At 40.4% G+C, this 26,549-nt stretch overlaps 2 protein-coding genes across 2 annotated transcripts in view; one reads left to right on the top strand and one right to left on the bottom strand.

Annotated features, from left to right (window-relative positions):
* Positions 1–15,832: 15,832 nt before the first annotated feature.
* Positions 15,833–24,065, bottom strand: spats1 (spermatogenesis associated serine rich 1). Its single transcript, XM_078289766.1, is given in 5 exon segments — positions 15,833–15,968; positions 17,071–17,194; positions 17,745–17,891; positions 19,563–19,687; positions 24,007–24,065. Coding segments are annotated over 5 exon segments (591 nt in total).
* Positions 24,066–26,132: 2,067 nt separating this feature from the next.
* cnih3 (cornichon family AMPA receptor auxiliary protein 3) overlaps positions 26,133–26,549 on the top strand; it is a 62,874-nt gene continuing 62,457 nt past the window's right edge. Inside the window, 2 exon segments of the mRNA XM_071899277.2 lie at positions 26,133–26,168; positions 26,171–26,269. Of these exon segments, the coding sequence (XP_071755378.1) occupies positions 26,133–26,168; positions 26,171–26,269 (135 nt within the window).

The following is a 26,549-nucleotide window of genomic DNA, read 5'->3' as shown; positions in this document are numbered from 1 at the left end:
TAATTTACACTAGGTAACTGCAACTTTTGTTTGTGCATATCCCTCAGATGTACACATGCATATAGCCCCTTTTAGCTCCCTTCCAGAGAAGCCGGAGGTCGGGGTTTCCCACAGTGCAGCACCTGTGGAGCGGTTCGGGGGTCAGCGCCTTATTCAAGGGCACTTTAGCAGTAAACTAGAGGGCATCATAGGTGCAACACCAGTCACCATCTGGTCACAACTGCAGAACCAACCCACTGTAAACAAATCCTCTACTTTTCTCTCAAATTCTCTTAAATACTTCAGTAGAGGAGTTTGATTTTATCTATGTTTTGATGGACATCCATAGTGAATATAATAATAATATAATAATACACTTTATTTGTATAGCACCTTTCTAAACACAGAGTTTACAAAGTGCTTTACAGAAAACAAGAGAAACAACTCAAAAAAGAAAGACAGACAGCAGAACAGAAGACAGACAGTGGTACAAAAGACGGACAGTAATAGAAAGCACAGGGCAAAAACACAAGATTTAAAACAGGATCAAACAATTACATGAAAGCCAGTCTGTAGAAGTATGACTTGATATAATATAAGACAAGCAAATCTGCTCTGGGCATTTCAAAATGTGATTTTATCTCATTGCGGTGCATCTTTTATAGTAACAAACATTTCCATCATGTGCCACATTAAAATGCTTCAAATCAAGCAAAGTTAAGGCTCGATCAATGCGTCCCTCAAAGACATTTTTTCACCCCACACTCTTCCCTCCCTCATTCATCACACTGCCTCCCCCTCTCTTTTGTTTTGGCTCTCCTGCTGTGTTCACTGTCTCTGGCGTATAGCTGACTATATACTTTGGAGCACAGTGTTTTAACAGGAAAGGAGAGGGTGACATAGTGACTAAAAAAAGGATCTCCGCCATCCATTTCTGTCATCCAAGCATGTCATCCATAATAAAGTATGGTTAGCATGTGTGAAATGGCTTTCCGGCAAGGGGAGGGGAGGAGAGGAGAGGAGAGGAGAGGAGAGGAGAGGAGAGGAGAGGAGAGCTAATGGAAGGAAAGGAGAATGAAACCTCTTCTTTTTAGTATTCTCTAGCTGGTTCTCCATGTTTATTCTCTGCTCTTCTTGTCACAACATGTGATGTCAAAAAGGTTTTGCATGGCGAGTGACGGAAAAAAAACACACACTTGAAATCCAATCTGAGTGGTCAGACTGAGTTACATTTTCAGAGATGTAGTTTGAATCGGTGGTTGGTTTTAAATCTGATCTGAAAATATTGGATTTCATGTGACTTTAGAAAAATACTCAACTTGTATCAGATATGCGAATAAATGGGATTTGAGCTGCCTGTCTGAGCATAATATAAATGTAAGTACAAGTAGCCAACTACAGCTCAGTCATTATCGGGGAAGAGTGATTTGTGATGGAAACAGAATTCTTTCTTTTCCTGTTTCATTCTCTGTAACTCTCTTTTCCTATTTTTCAATCTTTTACTCTCTATCTCTCTTACATCATTTCTCACTCCTGTCCCTGTCCTCCTTTCTTTCTCTTCTCTCTCTTGTTTTCTCCCTGTGTCTTTTTCCCCTCTCTCCCTCATATTATCTATTCACATATATCACCATATGTCTGAAGGCAGGACTGAGGGTTTTGCATGAACGAGGGAGATAGATGAAGAGAGGAGGAGACAGAAGAACTATAGAATGTTAATGATGGAGGCGGGCTGGTTGGAGATGTGTAGTCTGTTGAGCCCCCAGTGTACAATTTATTTGGCCATTTAGATTGTATTCATGCTTACATTATTTCTTGAACTATTTGTCTTATACATGGAAAATCCACATGGACAGCTTTTTGAAACTTTAATAACATGCTGCAGGTCAAAAAACAAGTCTGCATTACTTCCAGCCTCCTGATACAGTCACGGTACTAAACTCACCTCAAAGAATTGTGAAGAGTTTTGATCATTTTTTATCAGAAAGGTTGAGCACATAAGGCTTCAGATCAATGCCCCAGACTGGGTAATATCTGTTAAAAGGGGAATTTCTATATTTTTAGCTGTTCTAAAGCCATTTCTCTCTGATCTTTATCGTTATCAGAAACTGTATCTGTACCTCTTGCCCTTTGATGCTGTTCCAACAAAATTCCTGAAAGAGGAACTTGACCAGAAAATGTCCCTTCTGTTTTGAAACATGCAGTAGTTCAACCCCTTCTCAAGAAAACCATTAAATCCCAGCAACTACATGCCAATCTCCAAGCTTCCATTTTTATCTAAGGTTTTACAGAAAGTTGTTTGAAGCCAACTAATGCTTGTTGTGAATGAAAACAACAGCAGTAGTATAGAGATTGCCCTCATTAATGTAACCAATGACCTTTTAGCAACAGATTTTGGTGCAAGTTCTATTTTAATCCCTTTTAGTGCAGCTATTCACACTGTAGTCCATGCAATTTTAACTGACCAATTCAAATCCTGGGTTGGCATGAAGGACACACCACTTAATTGGTTCAGCTCATACTTCTAATATAAAACATTGTCCTTCACTATAGGGTACTCCTCTAATTCTTCAATACACATTACCTGTGGAGTTCCTCAAGGTTCAATTTTAGGCCCCATGTTGTTTTCCATTTACATGCCCCCACTTGGCCACGTGATTCGTAATATTTCTTGCTACGCTGATGATACTCAAATATATTTACCACAAGATGTCACTGCAGCTAAATGAAAAAAAAAAAAAGAAATAGTAATACTGTTAGCCAATGTGAAGTCAACTGTCAGAAATTTGGGTATAATTTTTTAATTCTGACTTAAGCTTTGATGAGTAGGTAAAGAGAGTGCTAGTAATCTAGTAGTAATCTGAGAAAAAATCGGAGAAATTCATTCATGCTTTTAACTTTGGCAATAAGCAAAAGTCTCAAAGTTTCACCTCTCCAGCTTGTTCAAAATGCAACAGCGAGGATTTTAACTCGTTTCCAGATCCCATAATCACCATCATTACTCTTACACCTACTAAAGACACCTATTAAAATTCCTAACCTTTAAAGCAATAATAATTAAAAGAACCCAACCCAATTGTGTTCAGTTAATGGCACAGCATATTGATAAAAGGTCGGGCATAATATTGCAGACTTTAACATTTTGCAAAACTATAGGTAGATGGGTACCACAGCTGTTTTTGTGACATTTCTTCACACATTTCCAAGCTGTAAGAACGTGCATTCTACCTTATGCATATTAAATGGCTAAATTTGTAATATGCACTACACTTTAACCAGATTTACATAACTCCTTGAAAAGAATGACATCAAGATAAAGCAAAAAAAAAAATTAAACAATTTCACAGATTTTGAGAGATGCACAGCCCTGCGTGTAAAGATATCTGTACACACATCAGATCTGACCATCTCTGTGGTCGTGTTACATGCGCTGTCAAACAGGCTTCAGTGATGCATTGCTGTGTGTCACGCAACAGAGAGGTAGAGGTGGTCCCAGGACACCTTGTGTCACACAACTTGTGTTTAGCCTGCCTTGGAGACTGTTTTCATTCTCATAGTTTCCTGTTCCTACCTTACTAACCTTGATACATTCTCCTTATCTACACGCAGTCATTGAGGTATGAACTTGAAACTACAGGTATATAGAGGACTCCTTCCACATGTAAACACACACATAAAACACATGCTTGCATGCACAAACACTACAAAGCTGGCAGTATCATCTCAACTCACTGAGACATCCTTCTCTTTTTTTTTCTCTTTGTCTACTTTTGCCTCAAAGGAAAAGGGAATCATCACTTTAAATTATTTGGTACCTTTTTATGCTATACTATACTACTATACTATTATAATTTTTCACTTTTTGACTAATTTCCCTCACCATACTTTTATTTTTACATTATCCACAGGCCATTTCCCATTACATGGATTTGTTGTTGTAATATAGAGTATGGTCACTTTAATGAATGGTTATGTCATGCTCATTTAAGTGCTGACTGTTAAATTAACAGCTGTCTAGTCCAGTGTAAACTATATTAGTCCCACTGAGTATTTCAAGTCAATTGCTTCTTATCCAGGAACTCACCGGCAGTTATCAATATATTGTCTGAAAGGGAACAATAAAGCTGTTTCTATAAATAAAGTAGGTATCTCTCATTTCACATACGATTATTGCTTCAGAATGACATTGATTTATAGCCAGTGTGATGGATCTTCAAACGTAATGGGCACCTAGGAAGGCAAGACTGAAGGTAAAATGCTCTACGCATTGACCAAAAATCAAGGTAGACACGTATGCATTGATCAGCAGTCTGCTGCAAGTAGGTCTGAAGTAGCAGAAACAGTGATTAAATTGAGTAAAAGCCTCATTACACTTTTCTTTTAAGGATGAGACGACAGCGAGTTGAACTAGTGCCTGTTTTGTGCCATGGCCTCTTTTCTATTCTAATTTTCTTGTTCTGCATTGTTGCCATCTCATCTCCTTGGGCAAATCTGTGTTACCTGGTTAGGGAAAAGGAAAAACTTGTTTCTTTTTGGATGAGCACAGGTTTATATATTAAAGTACTTTTTTTTTTTTTTTTTGCTTGAGGCAACCTTCCCCTAAGACTGAAACGCTTGATAATGAGGTCAGATGAATAAAGGGAACGGGAAGAGAGAGATCTGGTTAGCATAATGCTACAACACCGTCTCAAAAGGAAAACTTTTTTCTTTAAAAGATGGCTGCTTTCATTTCCTTCCCAACCCTCAGCTGCAGAAGGGACAAAAAACTTGTGGGAATTAGAATCATGTCAAAGCTCACTCATTTAGACTAGAGGAAGTTATGAGAAGTCTTTTTAAGCAGACTGTAGCTCAAAGTACTCTAAGAAAATGTTTCTCTCTTTCTCTCTCTCTCTCTCTCTCTCTCTCTCTCTCTCTCTCTCTCTCTGTGTCTCTCTCATTAGCAGTATTCCCATTAGAAGATTGTATTTATATCAGAGGAGCTGAGTGACTTCTAAAAATAAAAGGAAAAATAAAAAAAGGATTTTACAGTAGCCGATTGCAGCCATCATATTCCATTTGATGCAACATTGTTTTGTATCACATCATGCATCATATCATATCACATCATTACATCATCACATAACATCATGTCACAATGATTATATCACAATACAACGCAATATCAGAATTACATCATATTACATTATCACATCACATTACCACAGGGAATCACATCACATCATCACAGTACATCACAATACATTATCATATGACATTGTTGCATCAGAAGACATCACATTATTACATCATCACATCATCAAGTAACATCATGTCACAATGATTATAACACAATACAGCTCAGTATCAGAACTACATCACATTATATTTCCATATTACATCACATGACATTATCACATCACATGACATTACCACAGGGAATCACATCACATCACATTGTCACATCACAGTATATCAAATTACATCACATAACCAAATAACACTACATGTTCACATAAAATCACCACATCACATTGCATCACATCGCGTCACATTAGTATGTTGATGTGCCACATACTTTTCATCAGTGAATAAACACAGTAAACAAAAAAACCACATACTTTAATTGACAAACACCCAATACAAGGAAGACAAGGAAGATGTGTGTGTGTGTGTGTGTGTTTGTTTGTGTGTGGACACCCTCGCTTGACTAATCTGTCTTCATTAGCAGAATGGGTCCTGAGTGACTGGTGTCCTTTTGCCCCCTAACTAGCTGCCGCTGTCTCAAAAGCTGAATAAACACCCCTGATACCACTTTAGAAAGCAACCGAGTCGAATTAAAAAGGTGAGTCAAAGTCAAACATGCACCGACAGCGCTCGCCCGCCGAAAAGATACAGGCACAAACAAATTAGTCCGAAAGACAGAGACAGAGAGAGGGGGTGGGTTGGGGGGGGGGGTTCGGGATAAAGAGGAAAAAGAGAGCGGGAGAGAAAAGAATGAGAAGAGGGAGAGAGACGGGATGAGAAAGCGAGAGGGAGGGAGGGAGAGCGAGAGAGAGCAAACTTCTATAACAAGACTAAAGTAGCAAGACTGGCAGCAAAAGAGCTCCTAAATAAATGAACCCAAAAGGGGCGATCTGCCAAGGCTATTGTTACCGGTTTAATGTTGAGTATTGATTAGCTGCACATTTACATCAAGGTGAACTCTCGGAGAGAATACCAGCTATGTCGAGGTGGACCTTGTAGCGGCTGCTTCGCTCGTTTTCCTGGCAAACCACGCTGGCTCCGGCGGTGTATCTGACATGCTGATGTAAGGGATGCTGACTCTGCTGCCGACTTAAGTTGAATAAAAAAAAAAAAGTGAGAGGCTTTTGATTTCATGGCGGGGAGAACTCTTAGCAAAATGATGAACGATACAGACGGGGGGGGGGGGGGGGGGGGGGTTGGAAAGACAGGGGGGGGAGAGAGGGAGAGGTAAAGAAAAGAGGACGAGAGGACAAGAGGAAACACAATGACAGAAATGCAGAGGGAATACAATGCAATAAAAAGAAGAAAAGGAGAGGAAATAACAGGCGATACAATGGGGAAAGACTCCAGCATGTAGCCTCCACCCCCTGCGGCCCTCCAGCAGCCTCATAACCCCAGAATAGAGTTTTCCCTCTCTGTCTCTTTGAGCAAAATGCTGATCCAGCAGGCAGTGTCCTACACAGATAGGGCCTGATGCTAGCTGGCACATTTAGAAAGGCACACAGGATTGTGGTATACGCCTCCTCTCTCTCTCTCCCTCTCTCTCTCTCTCTCTCTTTCTCTCTCTCTCTCCCTCTCTCTCCCTCCAGCAGCTTTTATGTTACTATAACCCTTAAGTCACAAGTTACAGCCGAATAAAATGCACAGCAAAATTGGATAGATCGTTGGGAATAATATGGCTAAGCTCAGCATAGACAGCTAGTTAAATAGATAGACATTTAGAAGAGCACGCCAAATTGTGGCTGCATCTCTCTCTTTTTCTCTCTCTGTCTCTCTCTCTCTCTCTCTCTGGTAGAGAGGGGATGCTGTGACTTTGCAGCAAAGCTCGCTCGCTCAGGCAGTGCTCCAGCAGATCACTGCTCTCTTTGCCACGGCCCTAATCGAGTTCTCTATAGTCTGTCACATTGTGTACAAACCGGCATGCTGCAGGTGATATGGAGAAGCTAGCGAGAGGCACTGGTAAAACCCACTGGAATTACATGGTGCAAAAAAAAAAAGAAAATTCAGCCTAATGTGTCCATACGCAACTGCAGGCGTTAATAAGTAAATTCACATTCTGCATGCTCCTTCCAGGGGGTTTAAAATGCTTAATGGGGTACTTATTTGCACCTTAGACCAGTGGTTCCTTGGGATCAGGTGATGGTGATTTTGAAATACTGTATATTTCTAATGTAGGCTATTTATTTATTAATTATGCTTTCAATTTTTTTGATAAATGATTTTTCTTGTGAAATAATGAGTATTTGCAGCCTCTAGGCTTTTTCCAATAATCAACCAAATAAAATAGCTTGAGAGGGGGAATAAAAATCTTTCTTTGGTGTCAAAGGTCACCAATCTGCGTGTTTACGCCTGCAGCAGTGGGTAGGGATCACTTTTTAGAGGGGTAAGAGCCACAAATGTTGAGAACCGGTAGATATACAGTATATTGATTGGTAATGCATTTTAAACATAGCTAGGAATGCTGTGTGTGCTTTTCTGCAACATGCTATGCCACAAGTATTTTGCTGTGGCATTTGTTTAAATGTAAATGTATCCGTATGCTCTGTATCTGTAGTAACAAGTGGCAATTTTCTGTTTTCACTGTGCTGGTGGACATCTGGAGATCCCAGTGGAGACAGCTCATACAGAGCAGCATGATGAGAGGACAAAATGTTGTGATACATCAGTAGAAGCATGAGAGGAATGAAATTAAAGACTGTCCTCTAGTGGTGAATCTGAAAATTGCCCCGTTGGAGAGTTTAATCTAGGAAATAGCAGCCACACTGGTGGATATTTGCACCAGTATATAAAATAGATAGATAAATAGAATATAAAACAGTATTTTCTGCGGATTACCATTGGCTTCACTGTATTTTATGCACACATGAAAATTCGTCTTTGGCTTCATTACCATTAAATGAAGGGCAAACACTGCATCCCAAATCAAATTAAACTAAGTAGCAGGGATGCAAAATGGCTCCCGCAGAGGGAGCTGTGACATCAGATGAAATCACAGGATTGGTAATTGACTACTAGATGTTGTACCTGTTTCTTGGCTTGAATCAGTAATCAACTAAAGAGTAAGCTCTAGAGGGATATTTGCCTAATCAGCAATCACCATCAAGCACTCATTCACCGTCGCAGTGATTAGTACACAGACTGTATCGATCTAGCTAAAGTGATTGATAACGTTTTAATGGTGCAGGCATTGCGAGTGCGAGTCAATGTTCAATATCCTCCACAGATAAGGCAAGGGGAGAAGCAGGGAACGATAACCTAGCTTGGGTCGTATATTATTGAAATGGTACAGTATCACACTGAGAGATGCATTAAGGGAGAGCGATAGATAAAGAGCGAGCAAGCGAGAGAAAGACAAAAAATATATAGAGGTGGCGCTCTCCTGTTTGACTTAAAAGCACATAAATCAGCATATTCAGACAGTTGCCTAGCCAAGCATCAGGCACATTCTGTCTGTTTCTTTGTGAATCTTTATCTTCACTTCAAGATCAGGCACAGTAAACACAACTGAAAATAGAAAATGGCCTATCATCGCAATAAGACACATTTGCTTGGTTATTGGGCTCTATAATACACCATTGAAACTATTCTTCCAAAAGTCCTTGAAACAAAATTCTATATATAGTGTATAGATATGCAGTTACCAATGACAGAAATAGAAATTAGAAATTGCCGATTGGCATAAATTACTCAGAGCAGAAACATGTTGTTTGATGTTTTAAGTCATAAACTCCACTCCATCACTTTCTCAATGGACTCAATTCTTTAATGCTGTATCCTAAGCAGGTTCCAACATTTAAAGACCCAGAGCGAAGAGCAGACTGGAGTTCATTTTTGCAGAACCACCATTCATTTTCTCTCCAGGCAAATCTGTGAAAGTGCCCCAGAAAATGTAACGCAGAATACTCGAAGCCTCATTTGTCTTGGTGATATGTATTGACATGGTGCCTGGGATGGATGGTGAAACAAATTGGAGCTGAGGCCAGTGAGGGGACATAATGGATACGGTCGGCTGGTCATCTGGTAAAAGCATATAGGAGACCCGGACTCTTACTGGAAAGGTGGGAGGCGTTTGGGGACTTAAATGAAAATGTTCTTTGACAATGTACTTGGTCCCATATTGCTCAGTGGATAGAGAATGACACTGAGAGGGTGAGGGGCGCGACTCCCACTGGGGGACCTTTGCTAAAAATATATGCACTTGTGGTTTTGTAAGACACTCTGGTTAAAAGTGTCCACCAAATGGCTGTGGGTGTTATCCTTAATCGAATGTATGACCATTTCAAGGTAATATGATAAAAAATAAATAAATTATATTACATAAAAATGTTTTTTCTTTTGAATCTCTCCAAAAAAGTGGAGAAAATGAATGCCAACAGATTTTTGATGTGAAACCTTTTCATAAATCACAGCTTAACATGGATTTGGCTGGCACTGTTACTTGCACTAGGTGTGGACCAGCGGAGTGTAGGTCAAATAAATCCACCAAAAATATTTGACCTACTTTATGCAGTTTCTCTCAGATCTATGGGATGCATTCCCTTCCATAACATGCAAAAGTATTTGTAATCATTCACCGTTGAGACTATTCCAGATGTGGAGGGGCTATATTTTAAATACATTAAATAACAGGTCTATCAAGTAAATAATGCTCTAGCACATGAACCATGCACATTTCATGTAGTCCAAGAACTGAAGGCCATTGTCAGTCATATTTTTTACCTAGGTCTGCAGGATGGCAGTGGGATATTCAAAGAAGCAGGATTACTCAGTTAATAATACTAAAAACATCATGAAGTAGCCTCTCAAGTGTTGATCATAATGGAAAATCAGTGGTTCATATGACCGAATTGTGAAAATATGGCAAAGTCCTATAGGAGCTAATATCCAAGTTTAATTTACTGTAACAAATTATTCAGAACGCCAAAGACAGAATCAAGAATAACTAGTAATTATTTTTCAGTTATCTGGTAAGTGTGTAAAGCTGCTTCTTGAAATACCTCTCAGGAACAGATCAAAGTCTAATAGTGAAGGTAGAAGATGAAGAATTGTATTTCCTCAGCAGACGCTGTGATCATCATAAAACCATCTGGACCAAGTACAACCTTTCCACTGGATAAAACATGGGAACATCTGGCAGCAATTATATATACAGGACTCCTACAGGTTTCCCTTTATAGGATTTTCTTCCTACATTTCTTCACTGGATTTGATGTTTTGGTCAGTGTTCAATTAGTCAAGATTGATCAAGATTAATCATCACAACAACATACATCACAACATGAGACGCTGTATCGACATGTAGAAAATGTGTATTGGGAGTCGACTACAGTTTTGTTTCAATTCTTTTCCCGACTTTTCGTCCAATTCTCAATCAAAACCTGGAAATGGTAAAATAAATTTTCTACATTTTTCCATACTTTTCAGATCTGTGTAGCAGCTCAGTCTACAGTAGTGAAGAACCGCAAGGATGGAGTTCTCATACTATACTACCATGGTCTTTTAAAATATATTGACAATATGGCATAGTTCAATAATACTGAAACACTATGGGAGCATATTATAGTGTGCAAGCTTTGACTTTTGACTTTTTCACAGCATCAGGCATCAGACAGTGTAGGCTGGGTGGGGAGGGCTCCAACTGTAATGTTAAACTGCTATCAATAGCAGTAATGCTTCAGGTGCAGCCTTGGTAGAGTCCTGGATGTTTCCTGCACCTATTTAGCATTAGTACTGCAGTCAACACTGCTGCACATTGTTTTTCAAATGTTGTAAAGTGGAACTGAATAAGCATAACACAGCTTGTGTTTCTCACACACCTGGATGCCAGATCTTTCCTCGCACTTTGTGATAGCAGAGTAAAGAAATCTTGTTCACACCTGGAAACAGGCCGTAGTAAGTAAGTAGACAGTAGGCAAAGCAAAGCAGGTCACAGTGAATATTAGACAGTGATGTAATCCAGTGGAATACACAAACACAGTAGCATGTTTACTTTCAGTTATTTTTAGTGACTTGGCTCAAAAATAACTGAAACTTATGTAGAAATAATGCTACAGAACATGCAGTAAAACACATTTACTCGAATTTAGAGATGGTGATTTGAGTCATGTTGCTGTCATCATCTATAACTGATATTAGCCACTATTTCAAGATGTGTAAAATATTGTTCATGTCTGTAATTTTACAATCTAAATAACAGTTACAGGTACAGTAACTATGACAGATTAAAATTACTATTTTTCAGATTACTGTAACCCTGTTACATGATCAACTCTTCCCCAACACCACATGTGAAATATAAAGTAAAGGAGACTAGTTCTAGTTAGACCACAGGACTCAATGAAGCTCAATGGACTTTTTCTAGTCACACAAGGTGTCAATGACATGGAAAAACATAGCAAAATATATTGAAATATTTAAATGATTAGCATGAAAAACATTCAATCTGGGGTTAAGTCCCCCCTTGGTAGCAGCGTTGCATCAGACCCGTCCTTAGTGCTGTGCTGGTTGTTTCTGTGATGTAGACAGATCAATGTTGTGATAATGATTAATCAATAAGCCTCAAGGCCCTCGAACCAAGGTAATAAAACAGAATTACTACTCCAATCTCTGACACAGAGCTGGTTCTATACCGTTACCTCACTGGAGTCATGGGAAACACAGATCAACAGTCTTGGTTGTGTCAGTAGCAGTTATGGTACAAATTTTCAATTATTCCAGATGAAAGGTGAAGGTGATTAAAGGTGCATTGTACAGTGGGAGCCACTGGGAAGGAACCCCCTTCATGCATTTATCCTGTGTCTATATCCTGCATTAATACTGCAGACTATTCTTTCTTGAGTGTTACACTGTGGAACCCAATTAGTATGTTTTCTCTCATCCTACTAATTACCAAACAATAACTCTTCACTGCTGAAAAGAGAGCAACACTTGATTTTTGTGATTTGAGATAGAGCCAAAGTGCAGCAGTGGTTCAGCAAGCATGGGGAAAACTTTCAGATCGATATTCCTTAAATATTGTGCCTTGATATTTATGATGATATGAACTCATGGCGTCAGATCTGAATGAGAAAAACATTCCAGTCATGCACCCACTATATGTTTGAGCAATGGACTTTACAATATAAACCATAGTGGCGTCATTTTTAAAATAAGTAGCCAGTAATTTGATAGATTACCTTTAGTACAATGCCAATGACAGCAAAGGAAAAGCAACCATAAACCATCAATTTACTTGGTCATTGTGAAAAAAGTTCCTATGCAAAATTCACTTCGCTAAAATAAAATATTCTGACTCAGTGAATACATTTACGAGTCTATAGTGGTGAAACTAAAATGCAGATTGAGATCGACACCATATAGCTCTAATGATATTTGCTGCTTGTCCTTGCGCCAGGTCAAAACTGGACAAGGAGAGAAACCTGCTCAGCTGATGTTGCCGCTCCGCCATTGTTGCCCGGGATTTGTCATTTCCTCTGTACCACCGATGTCTTGAAGCTAATCCTGGGAACTTTGTGATTCTTGACTGAGCATCCCATTCCTCATAATGAATGTCGGGAGTGTTAAATGTCCTGCCGTCTATAAGGTCATCCCTTTAAATGTCAACAGGCAAAGAGAGAATGAGAGAAAGAGAGAGACAGAGACAGACAAGGAGAGAGTAATACCTCGGCTGTCCTTAGGCTCATACATCTTATTGACCATCCTCAGTTTGCCTATATCAGAAAGGAGATGATTCCTGCTGAACATGCAAAAGCAAACACCTGGATGAGGGAATTATTTTACACTTAAAGTTGCACTAGGTTGAATCAAAACTTGAGAGCAAAATACAAAACTTTTTCCTAAACAGCAGCAAACAAGCACTGTGTCCAGAGAAAGTTGGACTCACGAATGATGGTTGAACCAGCTGGGAAAGATTTTATTTTTGCCACAACTACTAGCCATTTGGAAGAATACATTTATGATTTCTGGGTGATGAAGTCCTTCAAAGTTTAAAAAATTCAAACAGTTATCTCCCACTGCCACTGGGGGCCGCCAAAGTGTGAAGTTGCCTAATGCAGCTTTAAAGTAAAAAACAAGAAGCACACACATATGTAGCAAGTACACTTTGGCCCACGTCAACAACAATACAGAAACTGAAATAGTTGAGATGCACATGCACGAACACACACACACCACACACACACACACACACACACACAAAGGTCCTTCTACTCCATTCCTCCAAACCCTCCTGAAGATTTGCATGCAATTAGAGGCGGTGCGGAGGTGCAGTGGCAATCAAGTACAGAGCCTGGGCCTGCTAGATAAGGTACCGCCATGCAGCCGCCATGTTGCCTTCCCAGTCAGACGCCAACACCACCGGCACCAAGACACTCCTGCTGGGGACGGAATTTGGAGTGTTTGCATGTACGTGTTCGCTTGGGGTAAAGTGTGTGTGCATGTGTACTAGAGTTGGACCGAAACTGGATTTTGAAGGCCCAAAACCAAAACTGATATTTTTGGATTGAAGAAGTTGATATTTTGTACCGGTATTCTGTACATTTAAATGTGAACATTTCCACGCCAAAAAATTCTGTGTTTCCCCCAGATTTGCATTCTTTGCAGGGCGGCAAAAACCTCTGGAACAGAATTTAAACCATCATGGGACACTAAAACTCTCCACTGAAACCCAGGCTAATGAAATTATTTTTAGTAGGTTAACAGTTCCTTAAGGCAGAGTGAAGCAGGTTCCATTACAGGTTTTACAGACTGACACCACCTGAAGCTGTTGGATAAGATCATATCCTCACCACCATCATATCAGTGGTGGATGACATAGATCTTTATTGAAAGGCCAATATCGGCCACTTTAAGGCCACTATAACCCTGATGTGTACTATACACGGCTCTCTCAGGTGGTGGAGGGACGTGTGTGTGTGTGTGTGTGTGTGTGGTTTATATAAAAGTGTAAACAATTTAGCACTTCCCTCACCAGCACCATACAACCAAAAAAGTTGAATATGCACTGTATTATGTGATCTGCAATTTGACTTTTGCACTTTAGGAGTGAGTTGGGTAAACTTTAACTTAACTTATATTGTCCCTCTAGCAGAAATTTGGTTTGCAGACAGGGTTTAAAATAACACAGCAAACACAATGACAATACATCGGATAACATCAGTCAAAAACATGTGACTGCTACAGAAACTGTTACAGAAGTGCAAAAGATAAAGAGACAGAGAAAGAAATTGTGTGTTAGGGAGAAAGAGAGAGCGGGAGATTGAGTATATGTGCATGTATGAAGAGAATGTGTGTATAGTAGGCCTCATACATTCTCCTTCTCAGTCATACACACACAAACACCTATACACAGATGTGTGTTTGCCCATCTGTGTGTGTGTGTATATCCCCGTGTGTGTGCACGTGTTCATCTGCTTTCACAGTAAGCCTCCAGGAGGTATCTATCTGCGCACGTGGGTTATCAGCTGTCAAACACAGCCATTGAGGAAATTAATGAATCCAAAACAGAAGAGCAGGTGCTACAGAATCAACGGAGAGAATAAGTGACTCTAGCAGGAGGTGGAGGTGCACGCTTCTAAAGACTCACATACGGGGAAAACAATTTCATGCCTGTGGCTATTGTTCCAAAGCAAGAGCTATTACCTCAAATAATAACAGCATTTATCCCTCCATGCACAAGGAGTGGAAGAGCTGCAGTGTTCACCGTGTGGAAATTGATATGCAGATACAGTATATAGCACAGTATGTAATACCAGAGCAAATCAAGCCACTGTAGCCCATCTATGAATAATGATTGCATAGGGGCCCAATAACAATGCAATCGCAAAAGCGGTCATTTGAATCTGCATTACAACTGAAGTGCTGACAGTGCGTGGGTTCAGCCACCGACTCGAGGCAGGAAGGTTTTCAGAGTCCGCCCATGTTCAGTACTACAACCACAACGGAAGATTTGTTTTTATTAAAGCTGCCGTCAACAGGATGCTTTCCTGCTCTGTCTAAGATGAAACTGTGGACCACTCCTGCTGCCTAATGACAAATTCTAAATTAGGAAAACCTGATAGAATAAACAGGCGTCCCGATGCTTTTCTTTACTAGGGCCTGTAAAAAACATTTTCTCTTACAGTATGGTGTGAGATTCAAAACTAAGTTACTACTACATCTACTCAATTACTAAGTATGGTACAGGTATGGTACACACTTGCCTGTCTGTGTGAGTAGGATCTACCCGGAATGAAGTAAGCAAGTGCAAATAGACACCAGGCAGAGAGCTGGAGAGATGGATGGATGATTGATAGCTAGACAGACAGATAAATGGACAAACTACAGTTATAATATCGACTGTTGCGATTTCCATTTTGCAAGAGGCTGCAATTTTCCATCAGAGAGAAATACGTTTCAGATGAATTCCTAAACAAGATGCTGAGCAGAGACCATCAACAAATCAGGCTGCATGTTAAAGAAAACCCTATTAACACTGAGCAAGTCCTATAAGTAATGATTTAGTAAGATGGAAGAAGTGTATTTTCGCAATTAGTTGCTGTACTAAATACGTCAAGAATGCAGGTTTCTTACGATGTATTGATAACGACAACAATAACAATGCACAGTAACAACACCGTAGTGCTTTGTTGATGTGTTAGCTTGCTTTCGTGTCTAATCCCTCCAGCACTGTAGTAAAGATGGCTGCAGCGGGCTTCCACTCCTCCAGCTGCTTCACTTCCTGTATCTCCTCCTGTTTGTCCCGGAGCCTCTTTTTCTCTAAATAGGGCACGCTGCAAATAAAGGCAATACAACATGAGCAGTTTGAGGAGTGTTTTCTCATTCAACAAAATTGGATTTATGTGTTTTAAAGTGTGTTGTACTTTGTATCTTTGAAATTGATCTCGTTTATCTTCTGATGTGTGTTGTATTTTACTGCTTTTGCATTCCCCCTTCGCTGCAAACCAAAGCATTACAGAATTTTTTATTTGTTTACAATAGCAATATTTCCTGCTTCATCAAATTGACCGAGAATAAACGTATACAATACAATTAAAATAGTAAAATTGGTTTTGGGCCACTTTTACCTCTAAAGGCTTAATCCCAAAGGAGAATAGCAATGCTCTGAACTGCTGCTCACAGTTTTCTGTTGAGGAAGTGTGTGTCTGGAGATGCATAAAATATATTAACTGTTGGGCTCCAGATTGGGATCCAGGCCCATTAAATTACAGAATATTCCATTTGTTTCCCACTCACCGGGTCTTGGTAGAAGCCTGGAGAGGAATGAAGGTGTCTGTTTTGATATTTGACATCGTCCTGTAAAGAGGATCATTTCACTGTCAGCAGTTTGGTTGTAAAACTGTTGGTTTCCACACTTCACAGGACAATCATAACACAAAACAGTGTCATATGTGAAATTATATGCTGTTGTCTTCACCCTCCTGCTTTTCCCTTAACTTCAGTGATAAAAAAGACAATTGCCCCATCTGCTGGTCGAATGCATTACATTACAGCTCCCATTTTCACAAAATCAACACTAATGGCAGTATTTCTGTAAGCCCACACCCGTTAGAGTTAATTTAATACTTTTAGATAGTTTTGAACAGCCAAACAAACGAGTGGACAAACAACACTTCAATCTATACAATTTGCTGTGCAGTCTCCCTCTTTCTTGCAATAGTCATATTTTCTGTACATCAACTGACATAACAGGCTATACACAGTATTGTCTGGTTAAATTGTAATTATGGATAATTAAATGAAAACAGTCTAATTAAATTACAATTACAAACAATTTTGTTACTATTTTGTTGTGTACCTGTCCTGTCTTGGTAATTTTGGTAATTTTAAGGTCTACTCAAGCTTCAAGATATAGCATAATGTAATAACCCTTACTAACCTATGGGAAAACTGTTCAGAAAAATGGTTTCTCACCCAAAGGTGCTGCGAGGTAATGTGGAGCCTAACTTGTGGAAGCCGGGGCTGTACTCAGGGGAGCGGTACGGTCTGGCACCAGTTACTGCATGGCAGGTTAAAGAGCCTGAGTAACACATTGACAGCAGAGATAGATAGATAGATAGATATATAGATAGATATATAGATAGATATATAGATATATAGATAGATAGATAGATAGATAGATAGATACCTACTTGAGGTCAGTACACTTGGAACTGTACATGCCAAAAATCCATCTCAAAGTGATTTATTTGTGTATTCAATCTTAAATTCTTAGTTTTGTTCAAACTAATTAGAAAATAAATCTGTGAATGTGCTGAGATAACTTGTTTCAATAATTTTATCTTTAAACACATAGAGGGATTTGTCTTATTTCAAGACACTACTGTTTGTTTGGAAACAAATGATCACACCCAAATTAGCAGATTTTTTTTTGCTTGTTTTAAGAAAAATTCGATTTTTAGACTGAATTCAGGATTAGTCATTAAGATGGAGATTTCTGCTGTGTATTGCAATGTACTGTATAACACTCTAACCATCTGTAGATGTTGTCTGAAGTAGGGGCTTGTTTCAAAATCTTTAAATACTAAATAGCTACATTTTAGACTTACTATGTTTTTTCCTGCCCATGAAGACTTCAGTGGTTTGAAGTGGGGAGTCCTGCCCAGAACGAGGCTCCTCAGCACGGACGGTCTGAACCCGCCGCTGGCTCAGGCCGGGGTAAAACACCCACTCCTCCTCAGACACCATGTTAGCTTCTGCACATTAGAAGATATTCAACTGAATCCAATCCAAATCCAACCACAACACTAACCACAACCCACAACACAACATAACAACACATCATTTATTCCTGAGGTACAAACATTCAAACAGGATCAGTTCACACACTCCATAGCAAGAATACAACAGACAGACAATGCAGGATATATAAAGATATCAGTATACTTGAGCATGTTGCAAGGGCATGCAGGAGTAGATATAGCTGAGTCCCAGGAGTGGGAAGAGGGAAGGTCCTTGGTTAAACAGCCAAATGGCCCAAGGTATGAAGTGAGTTGCCCCTGCCTATTTCTATCACACTAGGGACCAGAGAAACGCCAGCCCAGCAGTAAAAGTTCAAAAGATGGGTGATTATATAGACAGAATAATAAACCTTAAGGATTAAAAACTATTCTTGTCTCCATTGAAGGGATAAATACAGGTTTATAGGAAGCCTATCTGATTTATCATGAACTGGATGTCAAGAAGGCTTTGAAAGAAAGCCGTAATATTTAAGTTCTTCCTTGTCGTAAATCATGCTGTAAAACAGAAAATAGCTTGAAATGCACTATACTGTATGTGATTTTTCATATAAATGGCTTTGAGCCCCTTTGGCTTGTGCTAACATTGCTAATAAATGCTAACAAATACAGCCTCCGAGGTGTCGATATATGTCAGTATCCCCAAGGCAGCGGGAGAAGGGGTTTTGTGAAACTATATTGATTTCCCAAAGGTCAAGGGTCAGGGTCAGCTGCACTATACACCTGGAGCTGGTAGGGATTTAGTGGTTTGCTCAACGATGCATCAGCAGCTCGCTGTTACACTGGCTTGAATGCCCCCAAAACCCCCTGAGAGTGCGCAGAGGGTCGCTGGTTCAAATCCCTGCACAGGCTGGGAAAAATCTGCGCCTGTAAAGAGAATGAATAACACTCTCCTCCTTCAACTGCTCCTATTGAGGTCAGGCCATTAACCCCGAACTGCTCCAGTGAGGCTGGTCAGTGGCCAACAGTTGAAGCTTGGTTTTACTGGACAGCTCCCAGGTGTGACTGGTGATGACTATGTGAATATCAAAAAGGCGGTCCTGAAAAGGAGCACAGCTCAGTAAAACCCTGCTTTGGATAAATAACGATTAGAAAACTCTGAGGGAAAAGCTTCTTGATTGGACTAAAAGGATTTTTAGTTGCTATGCAACACCAATGAAATGCCTAGTGGGCATTGTGCACATGTCGGCCTCTGCCCCTCCCAAACAGAAAATTAGAGTCCAACGCCAATTTCTGGCTGTGCTGCATCCCCAAAAAACTGTAGAAACAGCAATGTTGCTCTTTTACATTTTTGCACCGGACAGTTTTATGAATGATAAATTATCTTATTTTAGAGATTCTGATGGTTATATGTGTTTTACATGTTTGGTATTTATCTACAGTGTTTCTTCCATGTCGTTTTTACATTTGTGTTCACCTGACTGCATAACCAATTTCCCTCTGGGACAATAAAGATATTGAACTTGAAATTGAATGTTGACACATACATTGCCATAGCTTGTCGGTGGTGACAATGAATCCCCAAAGTAGCTGATACTGAAGGTTGGCGGCTCCTGAGCGACTATGAAGTTGTCTGGACTAAAAAGAAGTTGTTTCAAAGTGAACGCTCTCTGTAACAACACTACTCACGTGGGAAAGGCCTCAGGAGGCGGATGCTCTGGGGGAACTTGGCGTCTTTAATGTGGGGATGGGGGGCATCGCTGTACCGCGGCGAGGGCAGCCAGTGGCGTCCAGACCGCCAATCAAGATCACCCCTGAGGGGTCAAAAGTGAAATCAGAGTTGGAAAGTAAAGTAAATTTACTTAAGTACTGCACTTAAGTACAAGTTTGAGGTACCGGCACTTGAGTATTTCCATTTTGTACTTTTACTCCACTACATTTCAGAGGGAAATACTGTACTTTTTACTCCACTACATTTATCTGATGGCTGGAGTTACGAGTGACTTTGCAGAATAAGGTTTTCATAAAATATGTTGCATTGTTAGAGTTTAAATTACACAACAGTATATGGAGCAGTTAGACCTCTAACATTAAAATACTTCTTATAAGTTAATGCATCAATAATTTAATTCTGAAAGGGACTGTTCTTCAGAATGAGTACTTTTACTTTTGATACTTAAGTACATTTTACTGCTAATATTTCTATACTTTTACTTAAGTAAACTTTTGAATGCAGAACTTTTACTTTTAATTAAGTATTTTTCAATTATGGTTTTGCTACTTTCACTTCAGTAAAGGATCTGAGTACTTTTTCCACGACTGCCTCACATACAGGACCTCACATACAAGGCAGAAGGATTGTACAAGACACATAACATACATACAAAATGAAATGAAAAAGATTTAATCACCGTATGCATTCAGGCAGCATGGTAAATACTACAGTTGAAGCAGAGCAGCAATGAATGTGTGTGTATCTGTATGAATGTGAAGCAGAGCTTGTGCTCAGCAAAGCCTCCCTTGATAAAGATTATAAAGGGTTATGAGTGTGTAAATAAAGACCACCAACAGATATCTTCTCAGCGGCTGACTGGACCACGCTGTGCTCTGTTAAGAATATCCCGGTCTGATTTCAGATGCGGTATCACGAAATGTGACTTCAACACATAAGAAGACAAACAAGGGCGGTCAGAAAGTGCTGAGCAATGATGCAGCACTGTATCTGTAATCCGCTGAATCACTAGTTGCTCTGCAGACTCCTCAGTCCTTCTGTCTCTGTCTGTCTCTGCCTGTCTGTCTCTCTTCCTTTCAGGCTTCCTGTCTGTCTCTCCTTGACACTTTGACATAACAACTGCTTGATGACTCATAAAGCGGCCCACAGCGCTGCCATAATGCCACTTCTATTGGGGGAATAACACTGTGACAGCATAGTGGTTAAGTGTCACTGTGACAAAGACAAGTCCTGGAGTGAGTTAGCAGGAGTGTGTGTGATGAGGATGAAGAGGATCTCAGCTGCTCGAGGACAAGAATGAAAAGCTGCACTGCAGCAATTTGCTGTAACATCACAGGAGGGCCGACTGACAGGCTTAAGTATTGTACCAGCAAGCTTTTACATGAAGTAGCCGGCTCGAAAAGGAATAAGATGGCAATTTGGAGTTCAGTCAGTTCATTGAGTAGCCTACTTGTCATAGGCGTAATCGGCGGGGGGGATGGGTGGACGCGCCCGCCCATCCCCCAAAAAAATATCTTAAATTAGCATTTTGACTAGTCATAATGTAATAAAAGATATCTTAAATTAGCATTTTGGTTGGTCAATGCTACTTTAAATGCTACTTTAAGATATTTCAGATATCTGTAATGAGAACTGCTGGAATTACCACTACTAGGCCTATACTGCTGCAGCAGCTGTAGTAGTAGCAGCAGCAGCAGCAGCAGCAGCAGTGTTGTTGCTTGCCACTACTGACTACGACCACCTGGCTTAAAAGTACTGCTGCAGCAGCAGTACCCAGCACGTTCCCTGGAGCCCCTGGTAAAGCTAGTAAAGCTAAGATAAGATCAGATCTGTCTGCAACGAACGAAATTGGTGGTGTCTCGCATCTCTCGTGCCGGCTTTTTTTTTTTCTAGTTAATTTTGATGGTTTGGACTGGGTGGTGGGTTTTGCGTCTCTTTGTACCAACCGCTAGCTCTTCAACGAACTGCCATCACTAACCGCCAGACCACACCTTTGGAGCGACTGGCAGGCTGGCTTCAGCGGGACGCGAACTGCGCCTCAATCGCGACCGCCAGACCACTGTTTGTACTAGCTGGCAGGCTAGCTTCAGCGGGAGGCGAACCGCGTCTGTTCGTACCAACCACCACCTATTCAACTAACCGCCATCGCTAACCGCCAGATCACACCTTTGGAGCGGCTGGCAGGTTGGCTTCAGCGGGACACGAACTGCGCCTCTTCGTACCAACCACCAGCTCTTCAACGAACCGCGTTCGCTAGCCGCCACGCCACCTGGTCCAAACTATCAAAATTAACTAGAAAAAAAAATAAAACACGCCCAAGTATCCAATAGCTACTGGTCTGAGGAGCCGGACCGTGTAAAAAGGTTCCCAAAGAGAGCCTCTTGCTGGACCAAGCATCAGCTGTACCAGCACCCAGGGGAGCATACCTTACCGTGGTAAGGTATGAAGCTCAAGACCTCAAGCGGGGCCTTTTATGCCCTGGGCTGCTGCAACCAAACATGTCAGAATTCTGATTGTGATGTCATCAGTGCAGCTGAGACAGGCTCTGATTGGTAGAGCAGAGTCCAGCTCCATCCAATGATGTCATAATCGGTTAGAATGGCGAAGCGAAGCCGTGTTCTGATTGGTTCCGATTGAATGCCGAAAATGAGTTTGGATTATTTGAAATGATATTTAGCCTATTACATAGAACTTTATTTCTATTTGGAGTAGGCTTGTAGATGCATGCATTTACAAGTCAAACTTTTCAATACGAATGTACGTATGTAAAATAAGTCCAAATTTATGTGCAATTGGATGTCACGTTTCTTAGGTGTGTGTGTGTGTGTGTGTGTGTGTGTGATATAGGCCTAAATGTTGTCTAACAGCCTTGAAGCATAAACACGCCGCCAAGCCTCCAGCTGGTCCAGCTGCACCGGGATGAAAGCTGTGAACAACTCAGAGAAATTAGAGAAACTGTGTGGCTGAGTTCAGAAAATAAATAAAAAATAATGCATGTATATGAATAGATTGAAGCCATTTTGTCCAACAATGTCTGATAGGAAATAATTGAATTATTTGTGTGAAGAATTCCCTGTAAGTTTCCTTTTTCCACGGACGTCACACTCTCTCCCCTACTCTCTCCAAAATTTCAGTTTGTTATAGGCTATTATAGCTGTAAGCAATACTCAATTAAGTACATTAAGTACATTCCGGTACTATAATACACCTAATATGACAAGAATAAATACCCATGGAAAAGAAAAAAGAAAAGAACATAAGTACATCTCATCTATACAGTGCTGTCTTCCTTCTAGCCCAAGCTTTTTCTAAATAGTCAGCAATTAAAAAGGTTTTGTGTTCAAACAACCATGCCAGTATATCTGTGTCCTGCATAAGGAGTAGATCATTTTTTCCCTCCACTTTATTAAACAGTCTCATTCTTAAATCGTGGTAATGTGGGCAATACAAAACAAAATGGATCTGATATTCAATCTTAAGCTCACACAAAAGTCTCTCTTCCTCAACAGTACCCACTCAACGACCTGACCTAATCTGGGCACACAGAGATCTTATTTTTTCTTTGACAGGTTATAATTCATGTTGAATTTCACAAAATGTCCTAAGTTTTGTAAGTTGAGTCATTACATTCATTTGCAATAGGAAATACGGTCAGATCAATGTCTGCTAAATCCTATACGGCTGACGCACAGTGTCCTGGCGCTCGCTGTATTCAAGAAAGCTCATCAGTGATGCCAAAGTCTGTAGAATTGCAGGAAATACATTTAAAATTAGTTAAATTTTGGCCCCCCGACCTTCAGTTGGTCCCCCCCAATGTTTAGACACAATAACGCCACTGCTAGGCTACTTGTCATGCTGTGGTGAATATACATCAACAATTCATTCAATTGTAAACTGCACGGCCCTTTACTTGTTGGAATATCTTTTTATTATTATTATTGTGGTAAAGTTTCATTTTTCACCACAATGTGGCAAGCACCAAGTAGAGGAAAGTAATGGACTAAAATTGTCCATTATATCAAAAAGTATCTCTTAAATTCAGATCTGTTAGAGTTGCATCCCTATACTCACAATGAAGTACTGTATGTAGGCTACTGTACGAATAGTGGCATACATTTCTATGTGCAGATTTTGATGAAAGTTGATGAATAAACATGATGTCTGTAAGTCAACACTTCTCATAATTGTATTTCAGCAGAGTGGTTTACAGCAAAAGATGAAGTGGTTTATGGGGACAGTTTCTGAGGAACAGTCTAATTTAACTGGAATTTAATTCACTAGAAATTAAACCAACGACAAATATCTTGCCACATGGGGGTTCCTGGGTCAAAATCTTAGAAATGTCAGTAATGGGGGAAATTAAACTAAAAATGTTGTGGACCCCTGCTGTATGCTACTTACTCTGTCAGGTTGGGCCTGATGTGTCCAATGTGCGGTCTGTAGTCTTGTAAACCCTCCATAGATGAATTAGTAACAGCCTAACCAGCAGGTAATCAGGCTGCTGTTGGCCGAAGGACGGTTCATTCAGCTTTTTACAATTTACGCCCGGAAGTCTGCCTTTACAGACCGAACGTCAACCGTCTACGGTCGATATTTTGGAAATTGTTCTGTTAATAATTTCCTTTTGTAATAACGCAGTAGTCAAAAGCACCATGCAGCCAAACTTAGCCCTTTCGCCATACACACAGATACCTCAAGCTGTCACAAGCTGTTGCTAGGAGACAAACTTCCAGCGTCAAGGTAGACAGAATATATATTGAACTTCCGGTCACAACTTTCAAAATAAAGCACCCAAGATTTTCTCCCCCAGTAATGCCAATACTTTCCCCCCCAAAAACGTCGTTTTCACATGATATATTCATAGAAATATGAGCATGAGCAAGATGCCATAGCCTGCCAAAAGTGCACAAAGAAAGACTCAATCACAAATAATAGACAACTTGGTGTGAAAGCTGTCTACTCCCATAAAGTCAATGTTAACCCATAGCAGTAGCCTAATAGTGCCAGCCAGAATAAGCCACCACTGAAATGCTCTGTGCTTACCACATAGAATATTAAAGGCAGGAATGTTTGCAAGTTGTCTAGTACAAGTTTTGTGATTGAGTCTTAATTTCGACAATATGAGGCTATGTCAATTACATGCAATTACAGGCAATCTTTCAAAGAGTCAGACGGTGGCGCCAAGAGATCAGTGTCTTAGCCTACTAAATCCTAGTAAAGGGTTTCTTTGAAGTCATCAGTGAAATGTGTCTGGATTTCTTTCTTTTTTTTTTCAAAGCCAAACTATCACTTTTTGGTATGATAGACCTATTTCATGGTCATTTGGCTGCGCTCATTTTGTGTGCCACTCTTGGTAGCCTAATTCTGGACTTTATGTCTTCCTCTCTTTTTGCAGCCTTTAATGCATGCAGTGGTCAATCCATTATTTTGTAAAAGTTAAACATAACTAATTGCTTGGTAGTGAATGGTAATAGCACCCATGGAGAGGAAATCACCTCTTGAGCAATGAAAAAGTCTGCATACAATATCATTTGCAACCATAATTTACAAATCCGCTTATCTAAATTTATTGGTACAACTGGAGCAATGACTAATGACTGAATTATTATCTGGCAATGTGATAGGCTAAATGATTAGTTGTAGGTCACCAAACTATCAGGGGACATAGTCCTATGTGAAATGTATGTATTTAGTTCATTTTAGATAGCTTCCAAATAGATGTTTGCTTTATCTTGACTCGCAATTGTAATGATAGAAACTACATTTGAGCTAAGAAGTGGCCATACAGCCTGCTTTGACATATCCAATTAACGCGAGTGTCTGCAAAACTGGAGATTTCAAGGAAACACGCACACACACACGCGCGCACACGCACACATACGCACGCACACACACACACACACACACACACACACACACACACACACACACACACACACACACACACACACACACACAGGCTGGAGCGCTGCTCTTTTAAATACACCTGTTCAGGCGTCTTCCTGGCTCTCCGCTCGCCGGTGCTGATAGGTTTGTCGGGGAAGAAAACAGCATTTTTTTTCTACGCCTGGTGCCAGAAGTGTCGAGGAGAGGAGCTCCTCTCATAACATCATCACACCACACACACCAGTGTAGCGGGGCTCCTCCAGTCGCTGCTGAATGGATTACCTTCCACTTCATCTCTCCCGGATGGTTTTGCGCATAACCTCCTGATATCAAATTTCCACCAATCTCCGAGAAGACTCGTGCGTTTCTGTGATTAGATGATAATCTCTGTGAGATTTGTGGACATTACTAACCATGCCAAGTGAACTGGACTGATTTTTTCCCCCATCCAGAGGCAAGCTTTGACTTCAGAGTCTCATCACCACTGCGGAGTGGACGCACGCTGATCATCTGGAGAGCTTTTCTGCAACAAATTGTTGCAAACACTCACACAGGGGCGAAGTCATGGTGCCGGTACCGGCTCGGCTCGCCATGGCACCGTGATAACTTTCTCTCCGTCCCCCCTTTCTTTTTTTGTTTAGATGTTTTTCAGTGGGATCGTCCTTCTTTGGGAAATTATCCACCGTTTCCCCTTTCAATTATGTTCACTTTCGCTGCCTTCTGCTACATGCTGTCTCTGGTCCTCTGCGCGTCCCTGATCTTCTTTGCGATATGGCATGTGAGTAGCTTGGATTTCATTAGTCTTGTTAATGATTTTTAGAACCGAGGGACTGTTTTGTTATCGCTGATGTTTGCATATCGGACATGCAGGTAGGCTGGCTGGACCAACGCTGTGTGCTATTTGTGCGTAATTGTGTGAGGTAAAGGAAAAGCTCAAAGCATTCATCCATTTCAAATGTGTCTTTTAGCAGGCTTCTGTTCCAGATTACAGACTTACCGCACTGATCATTTTTTGGACAATCATGTTCCTTAAAACGACAGGTGCGCACCTGTATCTG

Source organism: Centroberyx gerrardi, chromosome 18, assembly GCF_048128805.1.
Source record: "Centroberyx gerrardi isolate f3 chromosome 18, fCenGer3.hap1.cur.20231027, whole genome shotgun sequence".
Lineage (NCBI taxonomy): Eukaryota > Metazoa > Chordata > Actinopteri > Beryciformes > Berycidae > Centroberyx > Centroberyx gerrardi.
This window is presented reverse-complemented; position numbering and strand designations above follow the sequence as displayed.